Source organism: Delphinus delphis, chromosome 15 (genome assembly GCF_949987515.2).
Source record: "Delphinus delphis chromosome 15, mDelDel1.2, whole genome shotgun sequence".
In the NCBI taxonomy this organism is placed as follows: Eukaryota; Metazoa; Chordata; class Mammalia; order Artiodactyla; family Delphinidae; genus Delphinus; species Delphinus delphis.
This window is the reverse complement of record NC_082697.1, coordinates 72,563,492-72,590,170: the sequence shown is the minus strand read 5'-3', so window position 1 is coordinate 72,590,170 and position 26,679 is coordinate 72,563,492. Positions and strand designations below refer to the sequence as shown.

General features: G+C 52.3%; 2 protein-coding genes across 2 annotated transcripts; one reads left to right on the top strand and one right to left on the bottom strand.

The window, feature by feature from the left end:
* Positions 1-6: 6 nt before the first annotated feature.
* On the bottom strand, positions 7-8,543 carry ZNF646 (zinc finger protein 646). The gene is made up of 3 exons (XM_060032119.1): positions 8,294-8,543; positions 1,714-7,133; positions 7-394 (listed from the first exon to the last, which is right to left on the bottom strand). Exons 2-3 carry the CDS (start codon positions 7,049-7,051, stop codon positions 273-275), a joined length of 5,460 nt encoding a protein of 1,819 aa, XP_059888102.1. The 5' UTR covers positions 7,052-7,133; positions 8,294-8,543; the 3' UTR covers positions 7-272.
* A 723-nt stretch (positions 8,544-9,266) lies between these two features.
* On the top strand, positions 9,267-18,636 carry ZNF668 (zinc finger protein 668). Its single transcript, XM_060032122.1, has 3 exons — positions 9,267-9,355; positions 15,611-16,279; positions 16,710-18,636. The coding sequence occupies exons 2-3, from the start codon at positions 15,633-15,635 to the stop codon at positions 17,920-17,922; spliced, it is 1,860 nt and encodes a 619-aa protein (XP_059888105.1). The 5' UTR covers positions 9,267-9,355; positions 15,611-15,632; the 3' UTR covers positions 17,923-18,636.
* The last annotated feature ends 8,043 nt before the right edge of the window (positions 18,637-26,679 follow it).

Sequence of the window (26,679 nt, the reverse complement as noted above, 5' to 3'; positions counted from 1 at the left end):
GGCTGCAGAGCCTGGCACTGGGTTTCTTGCAGGGCTGGTCACAGGGAAGAGCATGGTGACAAAGGCAGGGGAAAGGAGGTCCTTGAAGGACAGGACGGGAGGAACATCTCACCCCCTCCGTGGGAAAGAAGCCAGATCTGGGTCCTCTTTGCAGGAGGAGGGGAGAAGAGAGCTGGGGATGCCCAAACTACTCCTGAGCAAAACAAGATCAAGCCTTTCCCTACAATCTGCCCTCCCCCTACCCCGTATTCTGATCTTTGGAAACTTGAATTTCAGAGGGAGAAGCTGAGGTCTGCAGGCCACTGGGGTGAAGGGTCCAGGAGTGGGGTCGTGGGGGTGGGTGGAGGGGGCAATGACAAGTCCCCTCTGCCCGCCGCTGGTGCCTTTGGGGTTCCTGGGGAGAGAAAGACGAGGCAACTGAGGGCACAAACCCCACACAGCTTGTACCCCTCCCTCTCCCTAGCCCTGCAGGCCATTCCCCACAGCCCCTGCCCCCAAGGCCTGTGTGAGAACTCCCAATTATTTCCCCAGACCTGGTTAACTAACTCCTCACTCATTCCCTTGGGGTCACGAGAACTCTTATCCTGAAAGCCGTCTTATCAGCACTCTCAGGGGAATCTCACCACCCACCCCTCCTTGCCCTGACAATCTCTGGTCAAGGGGCCCACCATCTCAGGGACACCCACTTTGGGGGCCACTAAATGGAAGTGGCCCTGGGAGAAGGGCTACAGATCCCTAGGGGAGGTGGAGAGCAAGCCCAGGACTTGCTGAGGGAACAGGCTCTCCCATTCCTCTGCAGCCTTGTCCTCCAGCAAGGCTGGGCGGAGGTGTCTTTCCCTGGAGATTCCCCTTGACGGAAGGGAAATAGGGGCTGATAACTGTTGTTGCTATAGCTGGGCCTGGTTTCAAAGAATCAATTATCTGTGACTCAGTCCTCCAATTAAAGGTGTGCCGGCAGGAAGGCAGGTGTGCAGGTGGAAAGGGTGGTTTGGTTGGATCCCAAAAAGGAAATGCACAGCAGAGAGAGAAGAAGGTTGAATAAAGGGAAGGAGAAGAAACGTGGGCCAATAGAGGTGGGAAAGGGCCAAGGGTCTAGTTTCCAAGTAAAGAGGAGGGGGAGCAGAGACAAGATTCGGGGAAACAGGGACAGGGAGCTGGGTGCCAACTAATGACCCTGTTCCCCGACCAGGTCAGCATGGAAGCCACAGTCTGGGGGCGTCTCCCATGCCCTCTTCCTTTTTCCCTGGCTCCTTGCCTACTCTAGGGAAGAGCAGAACCTAGACCATCTTGTTCTCTAGAAATCATTACTTAATTGGCTGGATCAGGGGAGTGTCCGGATGCAGCAGCCAGGTGGCACCCAGCTACCTCCCCTCCCAAAACAAAAAGACCGTTCCTCTCTAGCTCCAGCACAGCAGAGGAGCTCCGGCAGCTGCCTCTGCCCCTGACCACTCCCTACCACCCCTGACTACCCCAACCCACCAGGCTACCTATTCACCTTGGGGTAAGGTAGCCTCCAGGGGTTCAGATCTCAGCCACTCAAAAGGCAGCATGCGCAAACTAGCTTTCTCTACATCCCAGCCCTGGCCGCCTCCTGAAATCCACGTGATCCTCTCACTCCTTGCTCCCCTTGGGGCCAGTTTTTACCCTCTACTATGTGCCCACCTCCTCTGGGACCCTCCAATCCTCTGCCCAAGCCCATTCATGTCCCCATACCAGAGCTGGCCACTGTCCACTCCTCCTGGTGCTGCTGCTGGTGCTGCAGGAAGCTGATGCGGCGGCGGAAGTGGCGGGGACAGTGGGGGCAGGTGAAGGGCCCCTCCCGGGGTGCGTGGACCCGCCCGTGGCCCTCCAGCCGGGCAGCTGTCCGGAAGGCCTTGCCACAGACGCTGCAGCGGTGGCGCTTGGGGTCCGTGTGGGTCCTGCCGTGGTTCTTAAGGGACAGCAGGTTGGGTAGAAGTTTGGGGCAGAGGGAGCAGGGATACAGTCCAGTGGTGTGGGCCTTCTGGTGGTTCAGCAGGCTACCGGCATGGCGGTAGGAACGCCCACACTGGGCACAGCGGAAGGGCCGCTCCTCGTCCACAGCCACTGCGGACCTGATGCCTTGGCCTCCATTAGCTCTCCCGGCATTCTCTCCTGGGGCCCTGGGGGGTTCTGATGGGGCCTTCCGGACTTGACCAGGGAGATCCACCTCATCCTCTACAGCCCCAGCTTTGGGACCTCTGGCCTCCATCAGGGGCGACACCTGACTGAGGCCCCTGGCATGAGTCAGCAGGTGGCTGGCGAGTTCCTGGTGGGACCGAAAGGCCTTGCCACAGTCAGGGCAGGCAAAGGTCTGGGCAGCTACGTGGTTGTGGCTCTGGCTCTTGGTGGCCACAGGATTCAAGAACTCCTTGGAGCAGAGCAGGCAATAGTGACGGTCTGTCTTGTGGGTGTTGTGTTTCCAGGGCCCTTCCGACTGGCAGGAGGTCTTGCCACAAGGGCTGCAGGAAAAGGAGTGGCTCTCCGGCTGCGGCTGAGGGCTGCTGTCTCCATTGTCCCAGCTATCCATGGGAATCAGACTAGGTCCATTGGGCTGGCTATTGCCAAGGTGGCAAGGACTCCTGGGGACACTGTCCCCTGACTTGTCTTCCGGCTTGGTCGGTACGTGACCCCCCGGAACCCAATCTCCACCATGATTCACCAGTCCTCTGTCTCCTCGCCACCCATCTGCTTTCCCCGTGCCCCAGGACATTGGCTCCGTGCCTTCTAAACCTGCTGCCTTGAGGGGGCTCTGACTCTGCTCCGCTGGCCTCATGACTCCAGCCTCCAGCAGGGGTACCGACTCAGTACCGCACCACCGGTCCTCTAGTCCCTGGTCATCGACCAGGTTCCCCTCACCACCCTCGGTGCCGTTTGGGCCTCCCTGACCCCCTCTGGTCTCCTCATGCTCTCGCAGGTGCCGCTCCAGAGATCCCCGGCCAGGGAAGCCCCGGCCGCAGAGGGCGCAGCGCACAGCTGCCCGCCGGGACCGCCCAGCTCGGCGCCGCCGGCTCTCCGAGTGCAGCCTCTGGTGGTCCTTCAGGGCCATGCGGTTGGAGTAGGTCTTGGGGCAGGCGGGACAGCTATACTGGCCCGTCTCGTGGCTACGCCTGTGGTTCAGGAGGCTGCCGGCATGGCGGTAGGTCCGCCCACACTGCCCACAGCGAAAGGGCCGATCCTCCCGGGGCAGCTTGCGGGAGGCCCCAGCCCCACCGCGCTCCATGTGGACCCGCTGGTGGCTGGCCAGCTGCTTGCGCAGGCGGAAGGCCTTCCCACATTCGGCACAGCGGAAACGTCGGGGATCCGCGTGGATGCGCCGGTGGTTCTTGAGGGACATGAGGTTTGAGAAGCCTTTGGAGCAGGCCTGGCAGCCAAAGTGGCCGGTCTGGTGGCTCTGCCGGTGATTGATGAGGCTGCCGGCGTGCTTGTAGGACCGGCCGCACACCTCGCAGCTGAAGGGCCGCTCAGAGCTGGCTTCAGTCTGGCAGCCCTTCTCCGCGGTCTCCAACCTCGGCTCCATTTCTTCCCCCTTCACAGTGGTCTCCTCCCAGGCCTCTTCCTTCACCCTCGCCACCTCCTCCAGGGGCTCCACTTTAAGCTCCTTCTGGAACTTCTCCACCTCTGCCTGCCCGAGGCCCTCCTCTGCCACGTCTTGGGGCTCACCGCTGCCTCCTCCCTCTGGAACGGGCCCCAGCTGGGGCTCAGAGCCTTTGCAGCGCGGGTGGTTTCTCAGATGGTTGCGATAGGCAGCCAGGTTGGGGTAGCAGCGCGAGCAGACGGGGCAGATGAAGTCTCCGGTCTGGTGGATCTTGCGGTGGTTCACCAGGCTGCCCCCATGGCGATAGGTCTTGCCGCACTGGTTGCAGCGGAAGGGGCGGGGCTGGGTCTCCAGAGAACTTTCCCCACCCGGCATACAAAGGCTGTCTGCAAGCGTGGCACCTACTCCCTCTCCAGACTTTGTGTCTCCACCCTCCCCAGAAAAAGAGGTCACCGTGCCCTCAAAGGTGCCATCTGCAGCCATCCCTGTGGCATCACCTGACTCTCCCGGGTGATGAATGAGGCTGGGAACCTCGCCATTGGTGTTCCCAGAACTCTGGCTTTGGTGGTGACGCTCCAGGCTGCCCAGGTCATCGTAGGTCTGACCGCAGCAGCCACAGATGTGCCCATACCCGGCGCCATCCAGCGCCTCGACCTCCCGCTGCAGCTGATTCAGCAGTTCTGCTTCCGAGAGCTGTAGTGGGGGGCTATGGGTGGAGCCTGCCCCTGCTGCTCCTTCCTCTTCCCCCTCCTCCTCTGAGCCCTCAGTCGTACCATAGGAGTCATGAGCCTGGCGCCGGTGACGCCTGTAGCCAGCCCGCCCAGGGAAGATCATGCCGCAGAGGCAGCAGAGGAAGGGCTGTGCGGTTGCTGCCTCCCCAGGCCCATGGCTCTGGAAGTGGCTACGCAAGGCAGGCAGGGACTCAAACTCCTTCGGGCAGAGGGAGCACTGATAGATGCCCGGTGGGTGGCAGGGCCTGTGGCTCAGCAGGCCAGCAGCATGGGGGAAAGAATGCCCACAGTCAGGACACGTGTGGGAGACCTCAGCCTGCCAGCCAGCAGCGGCTCTGGCAGAGTGGGAAGGGGAGCTGGGCTGGCCAGGGGCTGGTTTCTGGTCTTCCTCCACCCCAGGGGGGCCACCACAGAAGCGAGTCCCATTGCTCTCCTCATCGCCTGGGATGTCCAAGTTGTCAAGGAAACAGGCCTCCTTCCTTTCCAGTCCTTCCTCAGTGCCGCTGCTCTCTTTATCACCCTGGAAACAGGCCTCATCCCTCTCAAGCCCACATTTGTCCCTTTCAGCTGCAGCCTGCAAACAGCTCCCATCACTTTCCACGTTGCCTTCGGCTCCACTCAGACTTTGCCTTGAAGGGTCTTGGGGACGGCTCAGGCCCTCACCGTTTTCCACCAGCTCTGGGGCCCAGCTCCCGCCTGACGGGAGTTCAGCTTCTCGCCCACCGCCAGCACTGCCAGCCCGCCTCCGGTGCCGCCTGCTCCGCCGCCGACTGTGGCGGCGCATGTGGTTCTTCATGGCGGCCACGGTGTGGAAGTGCTTGGCACAGGCCCCGCAACTGAAGTCTCCCGTCTGGTGGGTCTGCCGGTGGTTGATGAGGCTGCCTGAGTGGCGATAGCTCTTTCCACAGTCTCGGCAGGCAAACGCCCGAGGAGGTGACACCCTGGTCTCGGTCCTGCCGTTCTCCCCTTCCCCATGGCTCCAGCCGTGACGTTCAAGACTCTCAGGGTCTTCAAAGAGCGTGCCACCCAGGCTACATATCTGTGGCGCGGTCCTATCTGTTGCTGGCGGGACATCGGTGGCCCCCTCTTCACGTCTGCACCCAGGTCCCTGATCTGAACAGGGGGCTGCCTCTGCTCCCACTGGGTCAGCTGGGAGCTCCACCTTGCGGCGGCCGAGGGGACCCTCGGCCCCTGGGCCTGTGCTGCGGCGAGCAGCCTTGCAGTGTACCCGCACGTGGTTGCGCAGGGCCATGAGGTTGGGGTACTTGCGGGGACAGAGTGAGCACTGGTACTCTCCTGTCCGATGGCTATGGCGGTGGTTCACCAGGCTCCCCCGGTGCCGGTAAGCCCGACCACACTCATTGCACTTATAGGGGCGGTGGTCCACGGTGGCGGTGGGGACCTCCTTCTCTTTGTGGGTGGTCTCAGCCAGCGGCAGGGGAGCTGGCAGTACTGATGGCTGCCCATCCTCTCCGGCTCCTTGCCGGGGTCTGTGATGAGCCCGCACGTGGTTTTTGAGGGCAGCTGCGTTGAACAGCTGCTTGGAACAGATGGAGCAGGGGTAGACACCTGTCTGGTGGCTCTTGCGATGGTTGATGAGGCTCCCAGCATGGCGGTAGGTACGGCCACAGTCCTCACAGTGGAATGGCCGATACTCCTCCAGGCTGCTATCTTCCAGCTCCCCAGAGGTGCTCAGCTCCCCAGAGCCATTTAGCATCTGTGTACCAGGGAGCTGGTCCCGGCTGCTCTCGTCTGTGTGCCCATTGGTGGTGGGCATCCCCTTCTCTTCCCACAGCCGCTCCTGACTTTCACCCTCATGGGATTGCTGGTGTTCCAGCAGCTCTCGGGGGAGCCGGAAGGCGCGGGGGCAGTGGGGACACTGGTAAGGCCGATACTGGGCATGGAGTCGGGAGTGATTCTTCAGAGCCATGAGGTTAGAGAACTCCTTGAAGCAGATGGCACAAGGGTAGACGCCCAGGGTGTGGCTCTGGCGGTGGTTGGTGAGGCTCCCGGCATGCTTGTAGGTCTTGCCACACTGACTGCACTTGTACCGCCGCTCCTCCTCAGGAGGAGGGGACTGGGTGGGCTCCTGGCCTGCTGTGAAATTCACTACTGATTCAGCCAAATACTGTTCCAAATTGCTAAGGAGACTGCTGGCCGGGGTGGGGAGCGGTGGGTCTCTGGCAGAGTTGGTGGTGGGCCCCCAGCCCTCTGTGCCCTCCTCAGGATCTGGCTGGCTTTCCCAGCCTTCTCTTTGTCTGGTGGGTGGATCTTCCCAAGTGTCCAGAGCTGCCCTAGGGTCTGGCCCAGATTCACAGCCAGATGTCTCTTCAGTATGTTTCTTCTGGTTTTCCCAGCCTTCCCCAGGGCCAAGCCTCTGGCCCCAGGAGTCAGTGGACACTGTCTCCCCCTGGAGGCATGGAGTGGCTTCCTTGGGGCGCGGAGGCCTGCGCCGCCGGCGGCCTTCAGGAGCATGAGTCCTCATGTGGCTCTTGAGGGCCATGGGATTGGTGAAGTCCTTGCCACAGGTGGTACAGGGGAAAAGGCCAGTCTCGTGGGTCCGGCGGTGGTTGACCAGGCTCCCTGGGTGACGATAGCCCCGCCCACACTGCTGACAGCGGTAGGGCCGAGGGATGCCGTCGGCCTCCTCACTGTCCTGGTTGGAAGATGGATGGAGCAGTTCTCGGTGCCGTGACAGTTCTGGGAGGCTAGGAAAGTGGCGCTGACAGTCAGAGCAGCTGAGTGAGGTGGGCGTGTCCTCCATGGGGCAGTGTGGCAGAAACCTGAAGGTTCAGGAAGAGCAGGCAGGTGGCAGCAGCATCTTCCTCTGGTGGAGGGTCCAAGGCCTAGGAACAGGGGGCAGTGGTCAGAAGGAAAGCCTGAATTAACTTTGCCTATTAGTTCTATGAGCAACAAGTTCACCAGAGGGCACAGATGGGTTCCCCAAGCAGCAATGCCCAGAGACCTGCTCTCTACTGGATCTATTCTGGAAGCAACATCATTTAATACTTCCCTGCATACAAGCTCCCCAAACATGGCAGCTCCTCTAGGCCTGACTCATCTCTGGAGATATAGATAAGGAAACTGACGTCTAAAGGAATGCAACCTACCTCTGATCACAAATCTATTATTCTGTCTTCAGACCAAATCCCAAAAGCTTTACTGTCTCTAACCCTCTGCTCTCTATAAATCTGAAACAACCTATCTTCTGCGACATCTTAAAAGGATACCTGTACCTCTCCTAGGACCTTCTATAAGGTAACTCCAATCCTCCCTCCTTCACCCCTCAGCTAAACAGAGTAGCCTAGAGGCATGGAAAAAGCAGCTTCTTTCTTCAGTTGACAGCCTCGGACCTGAGAGGTGAGGTTAGAGGCCCCCTTCAGAGAAAGGGCTGGCTTGCTCCCCCACCTGCCCTATTCCTTTCAGGGTCACAAAGTCACGTTTCTGAAAGACTCTCTTGGGTTCCCTGGATTCCAAACGATCTTCCATCTTGGAAATTTCATCTCCTTTCTGGCTCTTCACCCCCAACCTTTATCTTTCCTACGCCTCTCCATCCCTTCTCATTTTTTCTTCTACCTTCTCTCATAATACTAATGACAACAGCAACACGTGCTACCTAAGCATTACCATGTGTCAGGCACTGTGCTAAGTAAAGAATATTCGTTATGTCACTTAGTCCTCACAACACACTGCAGTGCCTCTGTTATCCCAGTTTACACACGAGCCAGCCCGTTTGACTCAATCTTCTTTCCAAAGCCCTTGCTCTCTCCATGGCAGGCCCCCATGCCTCCTACATCACCTTGGCCTTCTCTGACTCTGACTGTTCACTCCCTTGGGACCCAAATACAACTCCTATCTCCGACTCTAAACCCCCTTACTGAACCTGCTCCCAGAATTCTCACTTCACAAAGCCCCTTCGCTCAAGAGTCGCCTCTCCTAATCAACCACCAATAAGGTCCTCTTGCCTCACTCATCTCCTCGACCAGTTTTCTCTTAGGACCCCTACCTCACACCGGTGGCCCCTTCTCGTTCCCGCCGCGGGTGCGTCCGTTGGGGACCGCGAACGGGAATGCGCCTGCGCACTGGACCCTCACCCTAACTGCAGCCACGCACCCCAAGGGGTGGTTGTGGAGGGGCTCTCGAGCTCCCACACACGCACACTCTGCCAGGGCTCCTGGGCGGTGGGAGGGGAGGGAAAGAGGGAAAGGAGAGGGGGAGGAGGAAGGACGCAGAGGAAAGAGGGCGCAGCTGGCACGAGCCAGCAGTCTACCCCCCAGCTCCGCGGACACTTCCTATTGTTACTAGGAAACAGGAAGTGTCCTAGCCGCAAAAGCTTCCCCGCGAAACTTCCGCCTTAAAAATGCTTCTGTCCCGCCTCCAAGCAGCGGTTCTACACAGACACATTTCCGGTGCTAGATGAGAAGCGGCTAACGCGCGACTCTGACCCCGCCCACGTAGGTCAAAGAGCTGTGTCGTTCTGCACTAATCTTAGCCACACTTCCGGGAAGAGCCGCTAAAATCGTTACGGTGCATATTGGGTGAGCGCAGAAGAGGATAAAAAGGGTTCTGCAGCCCTGGCCTCAGTATTTTGGCGACACTTTTCCTGGGGCTTCTTGTAAAACTTCTAAAGACAGATGAAGGGAGCGTCATTTACTCCTTGCTATTAAGGGAAATGTTGTGGAATATAAGCGGATTTAGGTACTACAAATCTTGGGCATGGCCTTTCTGTCCTCCCACCTTCTAGTTCACGGTGATCTATCCCCAGGCTAGCAATAGCCGGTGCATCCCGTAAACCTATTCCGGTGTCCTCTGTCATTAGCACCCACAGAGACCCCCTGCAAGGTGTTTCTCCGCCACCTTCGGCTGGGGGGGTGTTCGGATAAACTTTGCCTTCCTCCCTAGCGGGAAAAGCTCCCTTCCACTTCCGCTCGCCGGCCCCGCCTCCCGTCCCTCCCCCTCCACCCCCCCAAGCTGGGTCCTAGCGCCTGCCGCGCCCTGGCTGTGTCCCGGGCTCCGTCGGTGAGAGGAGCTGCCGTTGACGCCACAGAGCCAGCCCCAGTCTGTTCAGGTAGGAAATGCCGGCGGGAAGCCGCAGGGACCCCCGAGCAGTCCCACTGCGGACGCAATCCGAGCGGGCCTCAGTTTCCCTGTGGGTGCAGAGGGCAGATGGGGTTGGCCTGGCGCGAGCGGCGCGGGCGGGGCGGGAGGAGTGCGGCCCCGGGAGGGCGCGGGCGGGCGGGCTCTGGGCCCAGCGGGTCCTAGAACCCGCCGGCTGTCCCGGCGGACCGGCTGCAGCAGACGCCTGGGCTAGGGCGGCATGGCTGCCCGCCTTGCGCCGTGCGCACACGAGGGTCCTAGAGCCCGCCATGTTGCGGGCTTTTGTCCCAGGCGTGCGGCCCGTCAAGCACGGTCCCCGGAGCCGGCGGCCCCCCTCCCCGGTCGAGGTCCTGGCCGCCCCTCCCGCGGTCCTAGAGAACGCCATCTTGCCGGCCTTTGTCCAAAGTATGGCCTTTGGTCCATTCATTTGTTCATTCTGTCATCCTTCGTTCACTCCTTCTTGCCGCGTTCTCCGATTCCTCGTTTTCCCAGGGCTTTTCCTGAGAAGAGGCAGCCCAGGGCCCTGCCCTGCGGGGCTGTCTGTCTGCCGGGGGCCCGACACGTAGACAGTTGCAGGGAGCGAGAATGCACAAGGTTTCCGCAGCTCTCGGCTCTTAACGACCTTAAAACTCCCACATGCCTCAGAAACCTCATTTTACTGATGAGAAAACTGAGGCCCAGAGAGCCATGGCGCTCTTACCTCTATAGTCTTATTAAGTATTCCTGAGGGCACTGGGGAAGCAGGTATTTGAAAGATGCAAAAGAGTTTTCCCACGGGAGAAGGCAGAGGGAACTGCATATGGAGATGTATTTAGGTGGTGAAGTTTGAGAATTGTGGCTGGAGCTAAGGTCGCTGTCGGGAGGGGCACAGTGCCCCTGGAGGTGAGGCTGGAAAAGTGGGTTGGGATTAGATTGTGGACTGACCAGATTGGATGCCTAGGAGATGATTAGTTCTTATCTCTGCATGGTTCACAGTTCCCCATCTGCCGTCTCACCGGATCTCTCATGGCCTGTGAGGCCTATTGGTAACTACTTGTTTAGAGGTGGGGAGACTGAGGTGCAGAGAGGATAAAAAGTGGCTTTTCACCTCATCACTGCCCGCAGGGTTCTAAACTCTGGGAATTAAATCTCTGCATCCCTGGCATTTAGAGCCTGTTCATACAGCAGGACGTGTCCCGCCCCCTAAATTCAGTAGTAAACAAAGACAAAGACAAGCCTCCCTCACCAGAGCAATGAATCCACTGTGGGGTACTGGGGGCGATATTTGGACCCTGTGAACTTGGAAAAGCAGAGAAATTCAGTTACTAAATAGTTGTTGACCGACATTCTTACAAACTCCTACTATGGAGGAGGCAGAGGCTATAGACCTGGGTTCAAATACCGCCTCGGAGGTTGATTTGTTCAGTTTGTTTTGGGCACCAAGCATGGTTCTATGTGTAGAGGATACAGAATAATAAAGGTTCCTGGCTCTTTGCCAGCCTAGACTCTCAAGCTGGAGACAGAGAATTAACTGAACCATACAATGTATAAGTGCTAGCAAAGCAATAAGCAGGGGACAGAGGGCAGAAGTTTGGGAGGCAGAGACCACCTGGCTTTGAGTATTGGCTGTGACTATGACTAGTTTCTTCACTTCTGTGTGCCTCAGTCTCCTTGTCTGAAAAATGGGGGGAAAATAATACTATTTAACTTAGTCTGTTTAGGCTACCATAACAACAACAACAAAAATAACAGACTGGGGGGCACAACAGAAATTTATTTCTCACCGTTCTGGAGGTTGAGGTGTCCAAGGTCAAGGTGCTGGCCAATTCAGTTCCTGGTGAAGGCTCCTTTCTTGGATCGTATGTGGCCACCTCCTGTCTTAAGTTCTCACATGGCCTTGCTTCCATGCATGCGCACATTCATCCATAACAAACTCCTAGGCCATCGTGAGGCTTAGCTTGAGTAGCACACATAAAATGCTTAGAATCATACCTGGTCCGTGGTAAATTTGCAAGGAGTGTCATCCAGATGAGCAACATGAAGGAAATTAAACAGGAGGGGGATAGAGAGTGATTAGCAGGGGTGCAGATAGCAGTAAGAAAGGTGGTCAGGAAAGCCCTCTTTAAGGAGGTGACAGGGAGCTGAGACCCAAATGGAATCAAAGAGATAGCTACACAAAGACCCTTGGAAATAATGTTTCTAGCAGAGGAAACTACTAGTGTAGAGTCCCTGAGATGGGAAGGAATTTAAGTCTTTGAGGGGAAAAAGGGGGAGCCTGTGTGGGTAGAGCCTAGTGAGCCAAGGGGAGAGGAGTGGGAGATGGGATAGGCAGGAGTTAGATAGTTCAGGGCCTTGCTTGCCATGGAAAAGATATTGGTCTTTGTCCTGGGAGCGGTGGAAAGTCTCATGATTTGGCTAATAAACCTTAAGTAAATGAAGACTGGTAGAGAAAGAGCCCAGCCCAGGGACCTGAAGACTCGTGTTTGAGTCTGGGCTCCTTGACTAGCTGTGTGTCCTTATGTAAGTTTTTTCCCTTACGGGGGCCTTAATCTCCACATCTGAAAAAGAGGTGTATTAAAAATGCCTCTCTCCTAGAAGCTTCTGAAAACCTAAGGTTCTTAAATAAGTGTTAGTTGGAATGACCCAGAAAGCATGTTTAGAATAGATTTCTGAGTCCTACCCCATGCTCCCTGCATGATTATTTTCATGCAGGGAGTTCACAGAATCACTCTAGGGAGTGGTGGGTGGAAGAGTCCTCCGTGAACAGGGAAGTGAAGAGCTGATGATGGTTTTTTTTTTTTTTTTTTTTTTGCGGTACGCGGGCGTCTCACTGTTGTGTCCTCTCCCGTTGCGGAGCACAGGCTCCGGACGCGACGCGCAGGCTCAGCGGCCATGGCTCACCGGCCCAGCCGCTCCGCGGCATGTGGGATCTTCCCAGACGGGGGCACGAACCCACATCCCCTGCATCGGCAGGCAGACTCTCAACCACTGCGCCACCAGGGAAGCCCCTGATGATGGGTTTTTGTTTTTTTTAATATTTACTTTTTTGGTTGCACTGGGTCTTTGTTGCGGCGTGCAGGCTTCTCTAGTTGTGATACGTGGGCTTAGTTGCCCCGTGGCATGTGGGATCTTACTTCCCCGACTAGGAGTCAAACACACGTCCCCTGCTTTGGAAGACAGATTCTTAACCACTGGACCACCAGGGAATTCCCAACGGAGGGGCTTTAGACAGGGGCCTAGCCTACCTGACCCTTCGTTCTTTATGGAGCTTGTGCCTGGCACGCCCCTACTATTTCCCCTGGGAAGTGCCTTAGGAGAAGGGATTTACCCCTCCAGCTACCTGGTTTCTGGCTCACAGATGGGAAGACTGAGGCCCAGAGCTTGGAACCCACGGTTCCAGCCCTCTGAGAGGGAAACAGAAACATAAAGGGTGCTGGCTCTGGTCTCCAGGGACTTCTACAGGAATGACAGGAGACCAAGGTGTAACCTGAGCTCAGGGTTCTGGTCATCGTGGGGCTGGCCCAGGTAGCAGATAAGCCTGGGAGGGCCCAACTACTCAAGGCGAATTAAACACCTGGATTCAAGTCTCAGCTGCACGAGTTACTAGGTATGTGACCATGGGTTAATCACTAACCTTCTCAGAACCTCAGTTTATTAGTCTGTAAAATGAGGACAGTAATCCCTATCTCAGGAAGCTATGAGAGAATTAAATAAGGTTGCACACTCAGCAAGGTGTCTGGCTCTGAGAAGATTCAGTAATTGAGGGCAGTAATTATTCTTACCTCATTCAGCCCTCGCCCAACCCTGTGAGGTAAGTAGTGTTATTACCTCCCTTTTTTCAGATAAGAAAACTGAGGTCCTATGGCATGAAGTAAATTGCACAAGGTCACAGCTAGGAAGTGAGGAAGGTAAGATTCGAAGCCATGCAGTTTGGCTTCGGAGACTGCACTTAACGACAATGCTAAATTGTTTCTCTGGGCCTCAGTTCCCTTATCTGTGAAAGGGGGTAATAACAGAACGTTTTTCATGGTGCTGACATGAAGTGCAAGTAAGTTAATACATGTAAAAAGGTTAGGATGTTGTCTGCTGTTTAGCAAGTGCCCGGTAAATGTGAGCTATCATTTTCTTTTTTTTTTTAATGTTTACTTATTTATTTGGTTGCACCAGGTCTTAGTTGTGGCAGGCAGGCTCCTTAGTTATAGCTCCCGGGGTCCTTAGTTGTGGCATGCGAACTCTAAATTGTGGCATGCATGTGGGATCTAGTTCCCTGACGAGGGATGGAACCCGGGCCCCCTCCATTGGGAGCATGGAGTCTTATCCACTGAGCCACCAGGGAAGTCCCAGGCTATCGTTTTTATTAAGGAGAAACTTTATCAGACTGTCCAGAGATGATCTAGAAAGGAGGTAGTGAGGGCCTCATCCAAGGATAGGCAGATTCCCTAGAAACTAGGCGGAATTCAAGCCCTGGGGAAGGCTGGGCCTCAAGCCCTTTAACTCACCTTCCAGCCCTAGGATTTAATGGGAAAAGTGAAAAAACCAAGCTGAGGGTGGAACAGAGCTGTGTGGGATGTAGGGCAGAAACCAAAGGGGAGATGCAGGAAGACCTTCCTTTGGGAAGTAAGGCTCTTCTTTTTTTTTTTTTTGCTGTACGCGGGCCTCTCACTATTGTGGCCTCTCCTGTTGCGGAGCACAGGCTCCGGACGCACAGGCTTAGCGGCCATGGCTCATGGGCCTAGCCGCTCCACAGCATGCGGGATCTTCCCGGACCGGGGCACGAACCCGTGTCCCTTGCATCGGCAGGCAGACTCTCAACCACTGCGCCACCAGGGAAGCCCGGGAAGTAAGGCTCAAAGGAAGGATTGGTAGGATTCATAACAGCCAGGAAGGACTTGGGAACTTGCATGGTGTGATGGAAGCCATGAAAAATTCTTGAGCAGGGGACAGAGCATCACATGGTACCTTAGGGAGAAGACTCCGGCTGCCTGTGCACACTAGATTGTGTGTGTAGGGGTGGGAGACTGAGGCAGGGCCGCCAGGCAGAAGGGTGCTGATTCTAAAGATGCAGCCCTTGCCAATCACCCGGGGACTCCTGCATCCTCCCTGGGTCATAACTTAGAAGACACCAACCCCTGAGGTATACAGATGAGGAAACAGGCCTAGAAAGGAGTGCTAGAATCCCAACCTCCTACCTCCCAGCCCATCCTTTGGACACACCTGGCTCCCCTCCCCTCTCTATAACATTGTCCTTCCCCCACCCTGGCTGCCCCAGCAGCTGCTGCACCTTAAGTGGATCTGATGTAATCCTCTTCCCTTTATCCCCCAGGGAGGATGAGCTGGTGTTAAGACTAATGCAGCTGTTAATCCTATTTCCTCCCAGCCATGATCTGCGGGAGCAGCTGGGCGGAGGCTGTCTGGGCTCTGAACAGAGAAAGAAGGGGCCATAGCTAGAGTGGGTGTCCCAGGAGGCCAGGCCAGAGCAGATACATTGAGTATGAGACAGAGACCTCTAACTTCTGCTAGCAATGGCTCAAGCTGCTTTGAGAGTAATTGAACTTCCCATTACCAGAGTTACGGGAGCAAGAACCAAAGACCCATTCCAGAGCAGAGGGTGGACCAGGTTTCCTATCTGGGGTGGAGTACCTTACAGCTGTGCAAGGCCAGAATTCTGTGTGAACAGTTGCTGCCTCTGAAAGCTAACCAACCAGAGGGGAAAGACAAAATACATACGCTGGGGACCTGTCCCTTCCAGACAGATGGTGCCAATGACCACATTTAGCCCACTGGCTCTGCCTTCTTCTGGACCTACCTCTGTCTTTCCTGAGCACTTGGAGACCTTCAGGCCAGACCCACATCTAGGTAGCCTCCGTGTCTGCAGCCTTGCACAGGGCTTGGATTCTGAGCTGTAGAAGGAAGATGGTGAGATGGACAGAGCCTGGGCCTTCTGGGAATGCCACAGGGTTTGGAGAAGCCCAGAGGCTGGGGAGGGAAGTGCAGGTGGGCATTTCGATGATCCCGGCCTCTCTTAGTTCCTCTGAGGTCACCTGGTCCAGCTCCTTTCATCAGTGAACAGACCAGAGAGGAAACTTGAGCGCAGAGAGACAGGAATGTTTGCGAGGAAGGATGTGCATCCCAGGTGGGAAATGCAGATAAGATAGAGTTCCTTCTGAGGCCTCAGAGGGCTTTGGTGAGGAGACAGGCCTTGGAGAATTGGAAAGGGGTGTGGCTTCTAACTTTGCCTCTCTTGCAGAGAAGCCCCGCCCATCCAGGCCATGGAGGTAGAGTCATCGGAGGAGAGGTCCCCAGCCCCTGGCTACAAGCGCTCTGGCCGTCGCTATAAGTGCCTGTCCTGTACCAAGACGTTTCCAAATGCACCCCGGGCAGCACGCCATGCTGCCACACATGGGCCTGCAGACTGCACAGAGGAGGTGGCCGAGGCAAAGCTGAAGCCAGAGACAGACCCCAAAACGGAGGATGCCAGCGGGGACAAGGTGTCAGGTGCAGCGGCGAAGCCTCGGCCGTATGCGTGCCCGCTGTGCCCCAAGGCCTACAAAACGGCACCAGAGCTGCGCAGTCACGGGCGCAGCCACACGGGCGAGAAGCCCTTCCCTTGCCCCGAGTGCGGTCGCCGCTTCATGCAGCCCGTGTGCCTGCGCGTGCACCTGGCCTCGCACGCCGGCGAGTTGCCCTTCCGCTGCGCGCACTGCCCCAAGGCTTATGGCGCGCTCTCCAAGCTCAAGATCCACCAGCGCGGTCACACCGGCGAGAGGCCCTACGCCTGCGCCGACTGTGGCAAGAGCTTCGCTGACCCCTCGGTGTTCCGCAAGCACCGGCGCACGCATGCAGGCCTGCGGCCCTACAGCTGCGAGCGCTGCGGCAAGGCCTATGCTGAACTCAAGGACCTCCGTAACCACGAGCGGTGAGGGCGCTGGGCTGGGTGGGGGGCAGCTGAAGGGGTTGGGAAGAGCGCACCAATAGCGTGAAGGCGTTGAGTCCCAAAGATCGGAAGGAACCAATGGGAAAGTGAGTGAGGCAGAGCTATGGGGGCAGAGGGTGAAACTGGGGTCTGATTGGCCTGGGTTCCTGGACTAGGAAGGGGGTGGGGCTTGAAGTTGGGCTGCTGCCCAGGAGGTACGAGTGGGGGCCGGGTCTGTTGAGTGCAGAGATGGATCTAGAACACCTAGACACCCAGCCTGAAAGTTTCTTACTCTGAGGTACAGACCTGTGGCCCTTAGGGGATTGGGCCAAGGCCCCAGCGATGTTAGGGGGCCCTAACGTACAGTACAGACAGGCGGCGGGGGTCGGGCGATGGGCTGCCACCTTCACTCCGGGCCTCTCCACTCCCACAGGTCCCACACTGGCGAGCGCCCCTTCCTCTGCTCAGAGTGCGGGAAGAGCTTCTCCCGCTCGTCCTCGCTCACGTGCCACCAGCGCATCCATGCGGCGCAAAAGCCCTACCGCTGCCCGGCCTGTGGCAAGGGCTTCACGCAGCTCAGCTCCTACCAGAGCCACGAGCGCACGCACTCTGGCGAGAAGCCCTTCCTCTGCCCCCGCTGCGGCCGCATGTTCTCCGACCCCTCGAGCTTCCGGCGCCACCAGCGGGCGCACGAGGGTGTGAAGCCCTACCGCTGCGAGAAGTGTGGCAAGGACTTCCGGCAGCCGGCCGACCTGGCCATGCATCGGCGGGTGCACACAGGCGACCGGCCGTTCAAGTGCCTGCAGTGTGACAAGACCTTCGTCGCGTCCTGGGACCTCAAGCGGCACGCGCTGGTGCACTCCGGCCAGCGGCCCTTCCGCTGCGAGGAGTGCGGCCGAGCCTTCGCCGAGCGGGCCAGCCTCACTAAGCACAGCCGGGTGCACTCGGGTGAGCGCCCCTTCCACTGCAACGCGTGCGGAAAGTCCTTCGTGGTCTCGTCAAGCCTGAGGAAGCACGAGCGGACCCATCGCAGTAGCGAGGCCGCAGGGCCTCCCCCGCAGCAGGAGCTGGTGGTGGGGCTGGCGCTGCCGGTCAGCGTGGCAGGCGAGGGCTCAGCAGCCCCGGCAGCAGGGGCTGGGCTCGGGGACCCTGCAGCAGGGCTGCTGGGGCTGCCTCCGGAATCGGGTGGTGTGATGGCCACCCAGTGGCAAGTGGTGGGCATGACGGTGGAGCACGTGGAGTGCCAAGATGCTGGGGTTGGGGAGGCTCCTGGTCCCTTGGGGGGGGCAGGCGAAGTGGGGGGTGAGGAGGTGGACGAGAAACCACCACAGTTTGTATGCCGGGAGTGCAAGGAGACGTTCTCCACGCTGACGTTGCTGCGACGGCACGAGCGCTCGCACCCAGAGCTCCGGCCCTTCCCCTGCACCCAGTGCGGCAAGAGCTTCTCAGACCGGGCTGGGCTGCGCAAGCACAGCCGCACCCACAGCTCTGTGCGCCCCTACACCTGCCCGCACTGCCCCAAGGCCTTCTTGAGTGCCAGCGACCTGCGCAAGCACGAACGTACCCACCCTGTGCCCATCGGGACCCCCACGCCCCTCGAGCCCCTCGTGGCTTTGCTAGGAATGCCTGAAGAGGGGCCAGCCTGAGTCCCAGGCCCCCTCTGCCACACTCCTGGGAGCTCCGCCCCTACAGGGTGCTTCCTGAACCTCCCTTTGCCTCAGCTCACTCTTAGACTCCAGATCCATCCCTTCATCCCAGGCAGCTAGCTCACCTTCCTGACAAAGAGCTGGGGACAGTGGAGGCTGGCAGCAGCCTCTGAGAGACATGGCTCCCTCCGAGCACCACTCATTAAAGCATTCGCTTTGACACTGGGTTGTCTTCTGTGTTCTGGTCGGGGGTAAGTAATGGGAATTTGGGCATCAGATAAGGTTCAGTGGAGATCCCTGGATTGACAAATTAGAAACTAGAAGGGTCTTTGGGTGCACTGTTTTCTCTACGTTTCAGAATGTCTTGTGACAAAGGGTTCCACGGTCAAGTAAGTACAGGAAATTCCTGTACCCTTATTGGGGATTCTTGGTGATCAAAGTATGTTAAAGTCATCGATAAGTCCTGCAATGAACAAATCTATTTTGCTTTGTTTAGCCCACACTTACTTGACCTGTTACTGAGTAGCTCTACTTCTGTCTTTTTGCAGATAATAAACTGAGGCCCAAAGTTAGTATATTTCCCACAAATTGCAATAACAAATTAGAAAATACACTTGGGGTCCCATTCACAATAACAACAAAACCCATAAACTACAAAGGAGTAAATCTCACAAAAAACATGCAAACCCTGTATGAAGAAAATAGTATCTTTGTCCTGAAGGATATAAGACCTAATTAAATGGAGATATACCATGTACCTGAGTGGAAAGTTATTATTAAAAGATGTTGATTCTCCAGTTTAATCCTTAAGTTCATTGCCATCCAAAAGAATTTTTTAACAAAACTTGAAAATCCTAAATTCCTGTGCAATATATATATGTAAAAACAGTGGAGGGGACTTCCCTGGTGGTCCAATGGTTAAGACTCCGTGCTCTCAATGCAGGGGGCCCAGGTTCGATCCCTGGTCAGGGAACTAGATCCCATATGCCGCAGCTAAGAGCCCGCATGCCGCAGCTAAGACCCAGCACAGCCAAATACATAAATTAATAAATATTTTTAAAAAACCAACAACAGTGAAGCTGTCAGGACTTCCCTGGCGGTCCAGTGGTTAAAACTCCGTGCTTCCACTGCAGGGGGCAAGGGTTCGATCCTTGGTCAGGGAACTAAGATCCTGCATGCTGTGTTGCTCAAAACAAAAACAAAAAAACAGTGGAAATGATGTATTTGACACGCTAGATAATCAAACACCAAAGCACTGGAATAAAAACAGGAGATTACTGACATAAGAATAAATTAATAGAGTGGGGGAGAGGGTTCAAAAGCAGCCCTATTTCTGGGAATGTAGTTTATGATAAATATGATTATTCAAATCGGGAGAAATGTAGGCTGTTAAATAATTTGATAGTTATAGCTGTACTCTGGAAGGCTACATAACTTTTAAAGTAATTTTGCAAAGAACCAAAAATGGAAAAACAAAAACGAGGCGCCACATTTAGTGTAAACTGGGAAGATGATTTGATGTTTATCAAAAGTTAAATACTTCATGATGTATGTAATCATTATGCTGTACGCCTTAAACATACAGTACTGTATGTCACGTCTCAAAACTGGAAGAGGGGAAAAAAGCAAACAAACACATTTTTTTAAAAAAGGTTAAATGCATATACTCTCAGCAAGTACACCTCAAAGAATTTACATCACAGATTTCCTTTTCCAGTTCTGTGGCAAAACTGAAGATGAAAGATTCTTTGGTGCAGCAAAATTTGTGATAACTGGGAACACCCTATATGTCCATTAGCAAAGGACTAACTATATAAGGCCTCTGTAAGATATATTATGCAACAGTTTTTTTAAAAATGAGGCTTATCAGTAGTGGGAAGCAGCCGCACAGCACAGGGAGATCAGCTCGGTGCTTTGTGACCAACTAGAGGGGTGGGATAGGGAGGGTGGGAGGGAGACACAAGAGGGAGGACATATGGGGATATATGTATATGTATAGCTGATTCACTTTTTTATAAGGCAGAAACAAACACACCACTGTAAACCAATAAAGATGTTTAAAAAAAAAAGCCAAGAGAAAGAAAAACACAAAGCTCAAAAAAAAAAAAAAAATGAGGCTTATCAGGACTTCCTGGCGGCGCAGTTGTTAAGAATCCACCTGCCAATGCAGGGGACACGGGTTTGATCCCTGGTCTGGGAAGATACCACATGCGACAGAGCAACTAAGCCTATGCGCCACAACTACTGAGCCCATGTGCCACAACTACTGAAGCCCGCGTGCCTAGAGCCAGTGCTCCGCAGCAAGAAAAGCCACCGCAATGAGAAGCTCACGCACCGCAGCAAAGAGTAGCCCCTGCTCGCCGCAACTAAAGAAAGCCCGCAGGCAGCAATGAAGACCCAACACACACAAAAATAAGTAAATAAAAATTTTTTAAATGTTTAAAAAAATGAGGCTTATTAATCTATGTTGTTGAGCAATATTCAAAAAATATGTCAAGTGTAAAATAGTGAAGTACAAAGCAGTGTGGTTAGTATGCTCCCATTTGGGCCGAATTACACATAAGTGCTCAAATTCCTATAGAATATTTCTAGAAAGATAATCAAGAACTGATTCTGGACTATAAATTCTAACCACCAGGGCCTTCTGCATTTATAAGCCAAAACAAAGCCAAAGGTCAGAGTGAACCAGATCCTTCTTTCTATGCTGTTTTCTGTAGACTTGGGGGCCACCACGTTGGCAGCCTTAGGAAGTGCCCGGTGTGCCACTGCCAGTCATGGGGACTAGGCAGCAGCTGGCTGTAGCCCAGGACTGGTACACCAGGTAGCACCTGGAGCAGAAGTACTAGGTATCCCCTTGGTGTCAGGGGCCTCACTCAGTGTTGTCATGCCCAGGCCCTCATTCCTGTTCTCCACAGCAGAACAAGGGGGCCACATGGCAACAGCAGGGATCAGTGTCATGGCTGCAGAAAGAGGGCACCAGTTTGACCAAGGACACTCACTGCCCAGAACCATATCCAGAGCAGGAAAGAAACAGACACCGGACTGAGGGATTGAAAGCAGGGGAACTTTTGTTTACTACTGACTTGAGTTTTGGCCTTGAGCAAGATGATTTATCTTGGGGTTTGGGGAGGCACCTTTTAAAAATAGGTGTAAAGATACCATATACACTAATCAACAGATATCCCTGGGTATCTATCTACAGTGAAGGATGAAGTGGGTCCCCTGGATGTTCAGAACAGATCCACAACTCCTGCTCCCTTTCTGGGCCCAGACAACACACCCATCCCTTGGTCCCTCTTCTCTGACACCCCCAGTATCCCATACCCTAGTTCCTGCTCCCTGAGGACACAGTCTGACTTTCAAAAAATTAACAGCATTATTAAAATATAATTCATATACCATACAATTAACCTGTCTGAAGTGTACAATTCAGTGTTTTTTTGGTATATTCACAGGGTTATGCGACCATCACAGTCTGATTTTAGAATATTCTCATACCCTCAAAAGAAACTCCATACCCATTAGCTGTCACTTCCTATTGATCCAAGCCCCTCCCCCCACCAACCCTTTTCCCTCAGCCCTCGTCAATGGCTAATCTACTTTCAGTCTCTATAGGTTTGCCTATTGTGGACATTTCATGTAAATGGAGTCATACAATATGTGGTCTTTTGTGACGGATTTTTTACTTGGCATGATGTTCTCAAGGCTCATCCATGTTGTAGTTTGATCAATTCTTCATTCTTTTTTATTGTCAAATAATATTCCATTGTATGGCTATGCTACCTTTATTTATCCTTTCATCAGCTGATGGACATTTGGGTCTCCATCTTTTGTCTATTGTGAGTAATGCTGCTGTGAACATTCATGTACAAGTTGTTTTTTTTTTAAATGAACTAAGTGAGCCTGTCTTTTTTTAAAATACATTTACTTATTTTATTTTATTTATTATTTTTGGCTGCACTGGGTCTTCATTGCTGCGCACGGGCTCTCTCTAGTTGTGGTGAGCGGGGACTACTCTTTGTTGCAGTGCACGGGCTTCTCATTGCGGTGGCTTCTCTTTGTTGTGGAGCACAGGTTCTAGGTGCGCAGGCTTCAGTAGTTGTGGAATGCGGGCTCAGTAGTTGTGGCTTGCGGGCTTGGTAGTTGTGGCTCATGGGCTGTAGAGCACAGGCTCAGTAGTTGTGGCGCACGGGCTTAGTTGCTCCGTGGCATGTGGGATCTTCCCAGACCAGGGATCAAACCCATGTCCCCTGCACTGGCAGGCGGATTCTTAACCACTACGCCACCAGGGAAGTACCTGTACTTTTGGGTGGACAAATTTTCAATTCTCTGTGTATATATCTAGGAGCGGAATTGCTGGGTCATATGCTAACTCTATGTTTAACCATTTGAGCAACTGTCAGACTGTTTGCCAAAGTGGCTGCACCATTTTACATTCCCACCAACAGGGTATGAATGTTCCAGTTTCTCCACATCTTCACCAACAGTTCTTATTATCTGTCTTTTTTATTACAGCCATCCTAGTAGGTGTAAATTTGTTGTTTTGATTTACATTTCCCTGGCGGCAAATGATGTTGAGGATCTTTTCATGGGCTTATTGGCCATTTGTATATCGTCTTTGGATAAATATCTATTCCAAGTCCCTTGCCCATTATTATTATTATTTTTTAATTTGGCTGTGCTGGGTCTTAGTTGCGGCACGTAGGATCTTTTAGTTGCAGCATGCAAACTCTTAGCTGTGGCATGTGGGATCTAGTTCCCCGACCAGGGATCAAACCCGGGCCCCCTGCATTGGGAGCACCAAGTCTTAGCCACTGGACCACCAGGGAAGTCCCCCTTTGCCCATTTTTTAAATTGGATTGATTCTGTTGAGTGGTAAGACTTATGTATTCTAGATACAAGTTCCTTATGATTTGCAAAAATTCCCTCCCGTTGTGTGGGTTGTATTTTTACTTTCTTGATGGTGCCCTTTAAAGCACAAACATTTTTAATTTTGATGATGTCCAATTTGTCTATTTTTGTCTATTTTTGCTTGTGCTTTGAGAGCCATATCTAATAACCCATTTCCTAATACAAGGTCATGAAAATTTATGCCTATGTTTTCATCCAAGGGTTTTATAAACATTTACAAAGTTTATAATTTAGTTATAAATGTAAAGGTTTAAAATGCATAAAAGTTTTTTTCAAATAAACTATGTTTTTATAGCTAAAAGCTCTTACATTTAGATTTTTGATCCATTTTGAGTTAATTTTTTATTTTTTGAGTTAATTTTTGTATATGGTTTGAGGTAAGGGTCCAACTTCATTCTTCTGCATGTGGATATCCAGTTGTCCCAACTCCATTTACTGAAAAGACTATTTTTTCTCCACTGAATTGTCTTGACTTCATTGTTGAAAATAAACTAACTGTAAATATAAGGGTTTATTTCCAGACTCTCAATTTTATTCCCTGGGTATATATCTTTCTTTATGCCAGTATCACATTGTTTTGCTTACTGTAGCTTGGTAGTAAAATTTTAAATCAGGACCTGTGAGTCTTCCAACTTGTTCTTCTATTTCAAGATTAGTTTTGTTTTTCTAGATCCCTTGCATTTCCATATGAATTTTAGGATCAGCTTGTCAACTTTTGCAAAAAAGAGAAAGAAAAGCAAGCTGTCTGGGATTCTGACAGGGATTGCATTGGCTCCGTAGATCAATTTGAGGAGTACTGTCATCTTGACAATATTAAATCTTCTGACCCGTGAACATGGGGTGTTTTTAAATTTATTTAGATTTTAATTTCTTTCAACAGTGTTTTATAGTGTTCAGTGTATAAATCTTACATTTCTTTTGTTAAATTTATATAGAAGTATTTTATTCCTTTTGTTTCTATTGTAAATGGAATTGTTTTCTTTCGTTTTTGGATTGTTCATTGCTAGTGATGAGAAATACAATAGATTTTTGTACATTGTTCTTGTTTTCTGAAACCTTGCTGAACCAGTTTACTAGCTCTAATATTTGTGTGTGTGTGTATTCCTAAGGATTTTCTATATACAGGATCATGTCATCTGTAAAATGAGATTGTTTACTTCTTCTTTTCCAGTCTGGATGCCATTTGTTTCTTTTTATTGCTTACAGGGTTAAATAGAGTGATGGGAGAAGACATCCTGATCTGAGGGGGAAAACATCCAGTCTTTCATCATTTAAGTATGATGTTAGCTGTGACTTTTTCACAGATGCCCTTTGATAATTAGCAAGTTAAGGAAGTTCCCTCTTATTCCTAGTTTCTTAAGCTTTTTTAAAACATCAAAGTTGTTGGGCTTCCGTGGTGGCACAGTGGTTAAGAATCCACCTGCCAACGCAGGGTACACAGGTTCGAGCTCTGGTCCGGGAAGATACCACATGCCGCAGAGCAACTAAGCCCGTGTGCCACAACTACTGAGCCTGCGTGCCACAACTACTGAAGCCTGAACGCCTAGAGCCCATGCTCCTCAACAAGGGAAGCCACCGCAATAAGAAGCCCGTGTACCACAATGAAGAGTAGCCCCGGCTCACTGCAACCAGAGAAAAGCGTTCACACAGCAATGAAGACCCAATGCAGCCAAAAATAAAATAAATTAATTAAAAAAAAAAAAGAAAATCGAAGTTGTTGGATTTTGTCAAATGTATTTTCTGTGTCTATTGAGATGATCAGAGGGTTTTTGTTCTTTATTCTACTAATATTCTTTATTACATTAATTGATTTTCAGATGTTAAACCAACCTTGCATTCTTGAGATAAATCCCACTTATAAAATCATTTTTATATATTGCTGAATTTTGTTTGCTAGTATTTTGTTGAGGATTTTTACATCTATATTCATAAGAAATAGTGATCTGAAGTTTTCTTTTCTTGTGATGTCTTTGTCCCGTTTTGTTATCTGGATAATTCCCAGACAGTCTGACTTTTGGCCCTCACTTTTCTTCTGCCCCAACTTCAATTCCCTGGCTCTCTGCCAGGACTGTCCCAGGTACTGAAAGCATCTTGGGAATGCAAAATCATAGGCCCCGCTGCTGGGGCAATAGCTGGCATCACTCCTTAGTCTGTACTTTGGACTTCAGTCATGATCCCCTCCCCAGCTGAATGTCTGCATAAACTGGGACTCCTTGCAGGAGAAAACTCCAGAACCAGGGCTGAGGCAGAGGTAAGGGAAGGCAGCAGGCTTTGTAGATGGTGCGGTCATTCTAGATTCAACCAAGGAGATTTGGAGACTTGTTCTCAATTACTTATGCACAGCCCACTCTCAACTAAAAGCCCTCTCCCTGGAGCCTGCTTTCCATTCAAGTCCTATCCCAGCTCTGACCTCATCTCTTACCTACTTTTTACACTCAGCAGGCTCCAGCCATGCTGGCCTTCTGTTTATTTTCTTCCCAGTCTTGGGACCTTTGTACTTGCTGCTTCCTGGGGATGGAACCCATAATCCTAGATTTGCCCATGATGCTCTTTCTGTTCAAGTCTCAGCTCAAATCTCACTGCTTCTACTGCTGCATAATAAATTACCACAAACTTAACATCTTAAAAACAACGTCCATTTCTTATCTTATAGTTCTATAGATTAGAAGTCCAGGCTGATTCAGCTGGGTCCTCTACTTGGTGTCTCATGAGGATGAAGTCAAGGTCTTGGCCAGTGTGAGCTTTTATCTGGAGGCCCTGGCATAGAATCCACTGCCAGACTCACCTGGGTTATTAACAGAATTCAGTTCCATTTGGCTGTAGGAATGAGGTCCCTGTTTCTTTGTTGGCTGTCAGCCAGTGGTTGTTCTCAGTTTCTAGAGGCCATCTACATTCCCTGGCTAGGAGCCCCTCCCTCTTCAAGATCAGCAATGGCACATTGAGTCCTCCTGCTTCAAATTTCTCTGACTTCTGTCTTCCTCTTCTGTAGCTAGCTGGAGAAGCTTTTCAGCTTTTAAGAGCTCATATGATTACATTTGGTCCACATGAATAATTCAGGACAATCTCCCTATCTTAAGGTCAACTGATTAGTAAACTTAATTACATCTGCAAAGCCCTTTTTCTCATGTTAGGTAACATATTCATAGAGATTAGGGCATGGAATCTTTGGGGGCCATTATTCTCCTTACCACAGTTCACCTTCTAGCCCTCAAAGATTCATGTCTGTCCCACACACAAAATACACTCACTTCCTCCTGAGGTCCCTAAAAGTCTCATCCCATTACAGCATCAAGTCAGAGTAAAAAAAAAAAAAAAAAGGTCTCATATAAATCTCATCAAACCAAAAGTCCCAAGTCTCATTATCTAAATTAGATGCAGATGAGGCTCTGGGTATAATCCATCCTGGAGCACAATTCCTCCCATCTGTGGACCTATGAAACTAAAGAAACAAGTCATGTACTCCAACATGCAATGCTGAGACATGCATAGGGTAATAGTTATAGACATTCTGGTTCAAAAAGGGAAGAAATGGAAGGTAAAAAGGAGTCACTGATCCAAAGCAACTTCAAAAGCCAGCTGGGCAAATTGCTTTAGGTGTCCAGGCCTACAAGTAACCCTCCATGGCTCTGCTCTGCCTTCTGAGCTCTCAGTTCTGCCCTTTGGATTAATCACCTCCCCTAAGAAACCATTCCTGACTATCTTTTAGAACAGCCGTCTCCAAACCCTTGTAATTTTTTGTCACAACACACTGCTTGATTTTTTAATAATACATGTCCTGGTTTTGGGATGTCTTAGCTATTTCTTTACTTGTCATCTCCACTAAAATATAAACTCCATGAAAGCAGA

Coding starts and splice junctions, on each gene's coding strand:
- ZNF668 (XM_060032122.1), top strand. CDS start 15,633: ATGGAGGTAGAGTCATCGGAGGAGAGGTCCCCAGCCCCTGGCTACAAG. Junction 16,280..16,709: donor GACCTCCGTAACCACGAGCG/GTGAGGGCGCTG, acceptor CCACTCCCACAG/GTCCCACACTGGCGAGCGCC.
- ZNF646 (XM_060032119.1), bottom strand. CDS start 7,051: ATGGAGGACACGCCCACCTCACTCAGCTGCTCTGACTGTCAGCGCCAC. Junction 395..1,713: donor GTGGACAGTGGCCAGCTCTG/GTATGGGGACAT, acceptor TTCTCTCCCCAG/GAACCCCAAAGGCACCAGCG.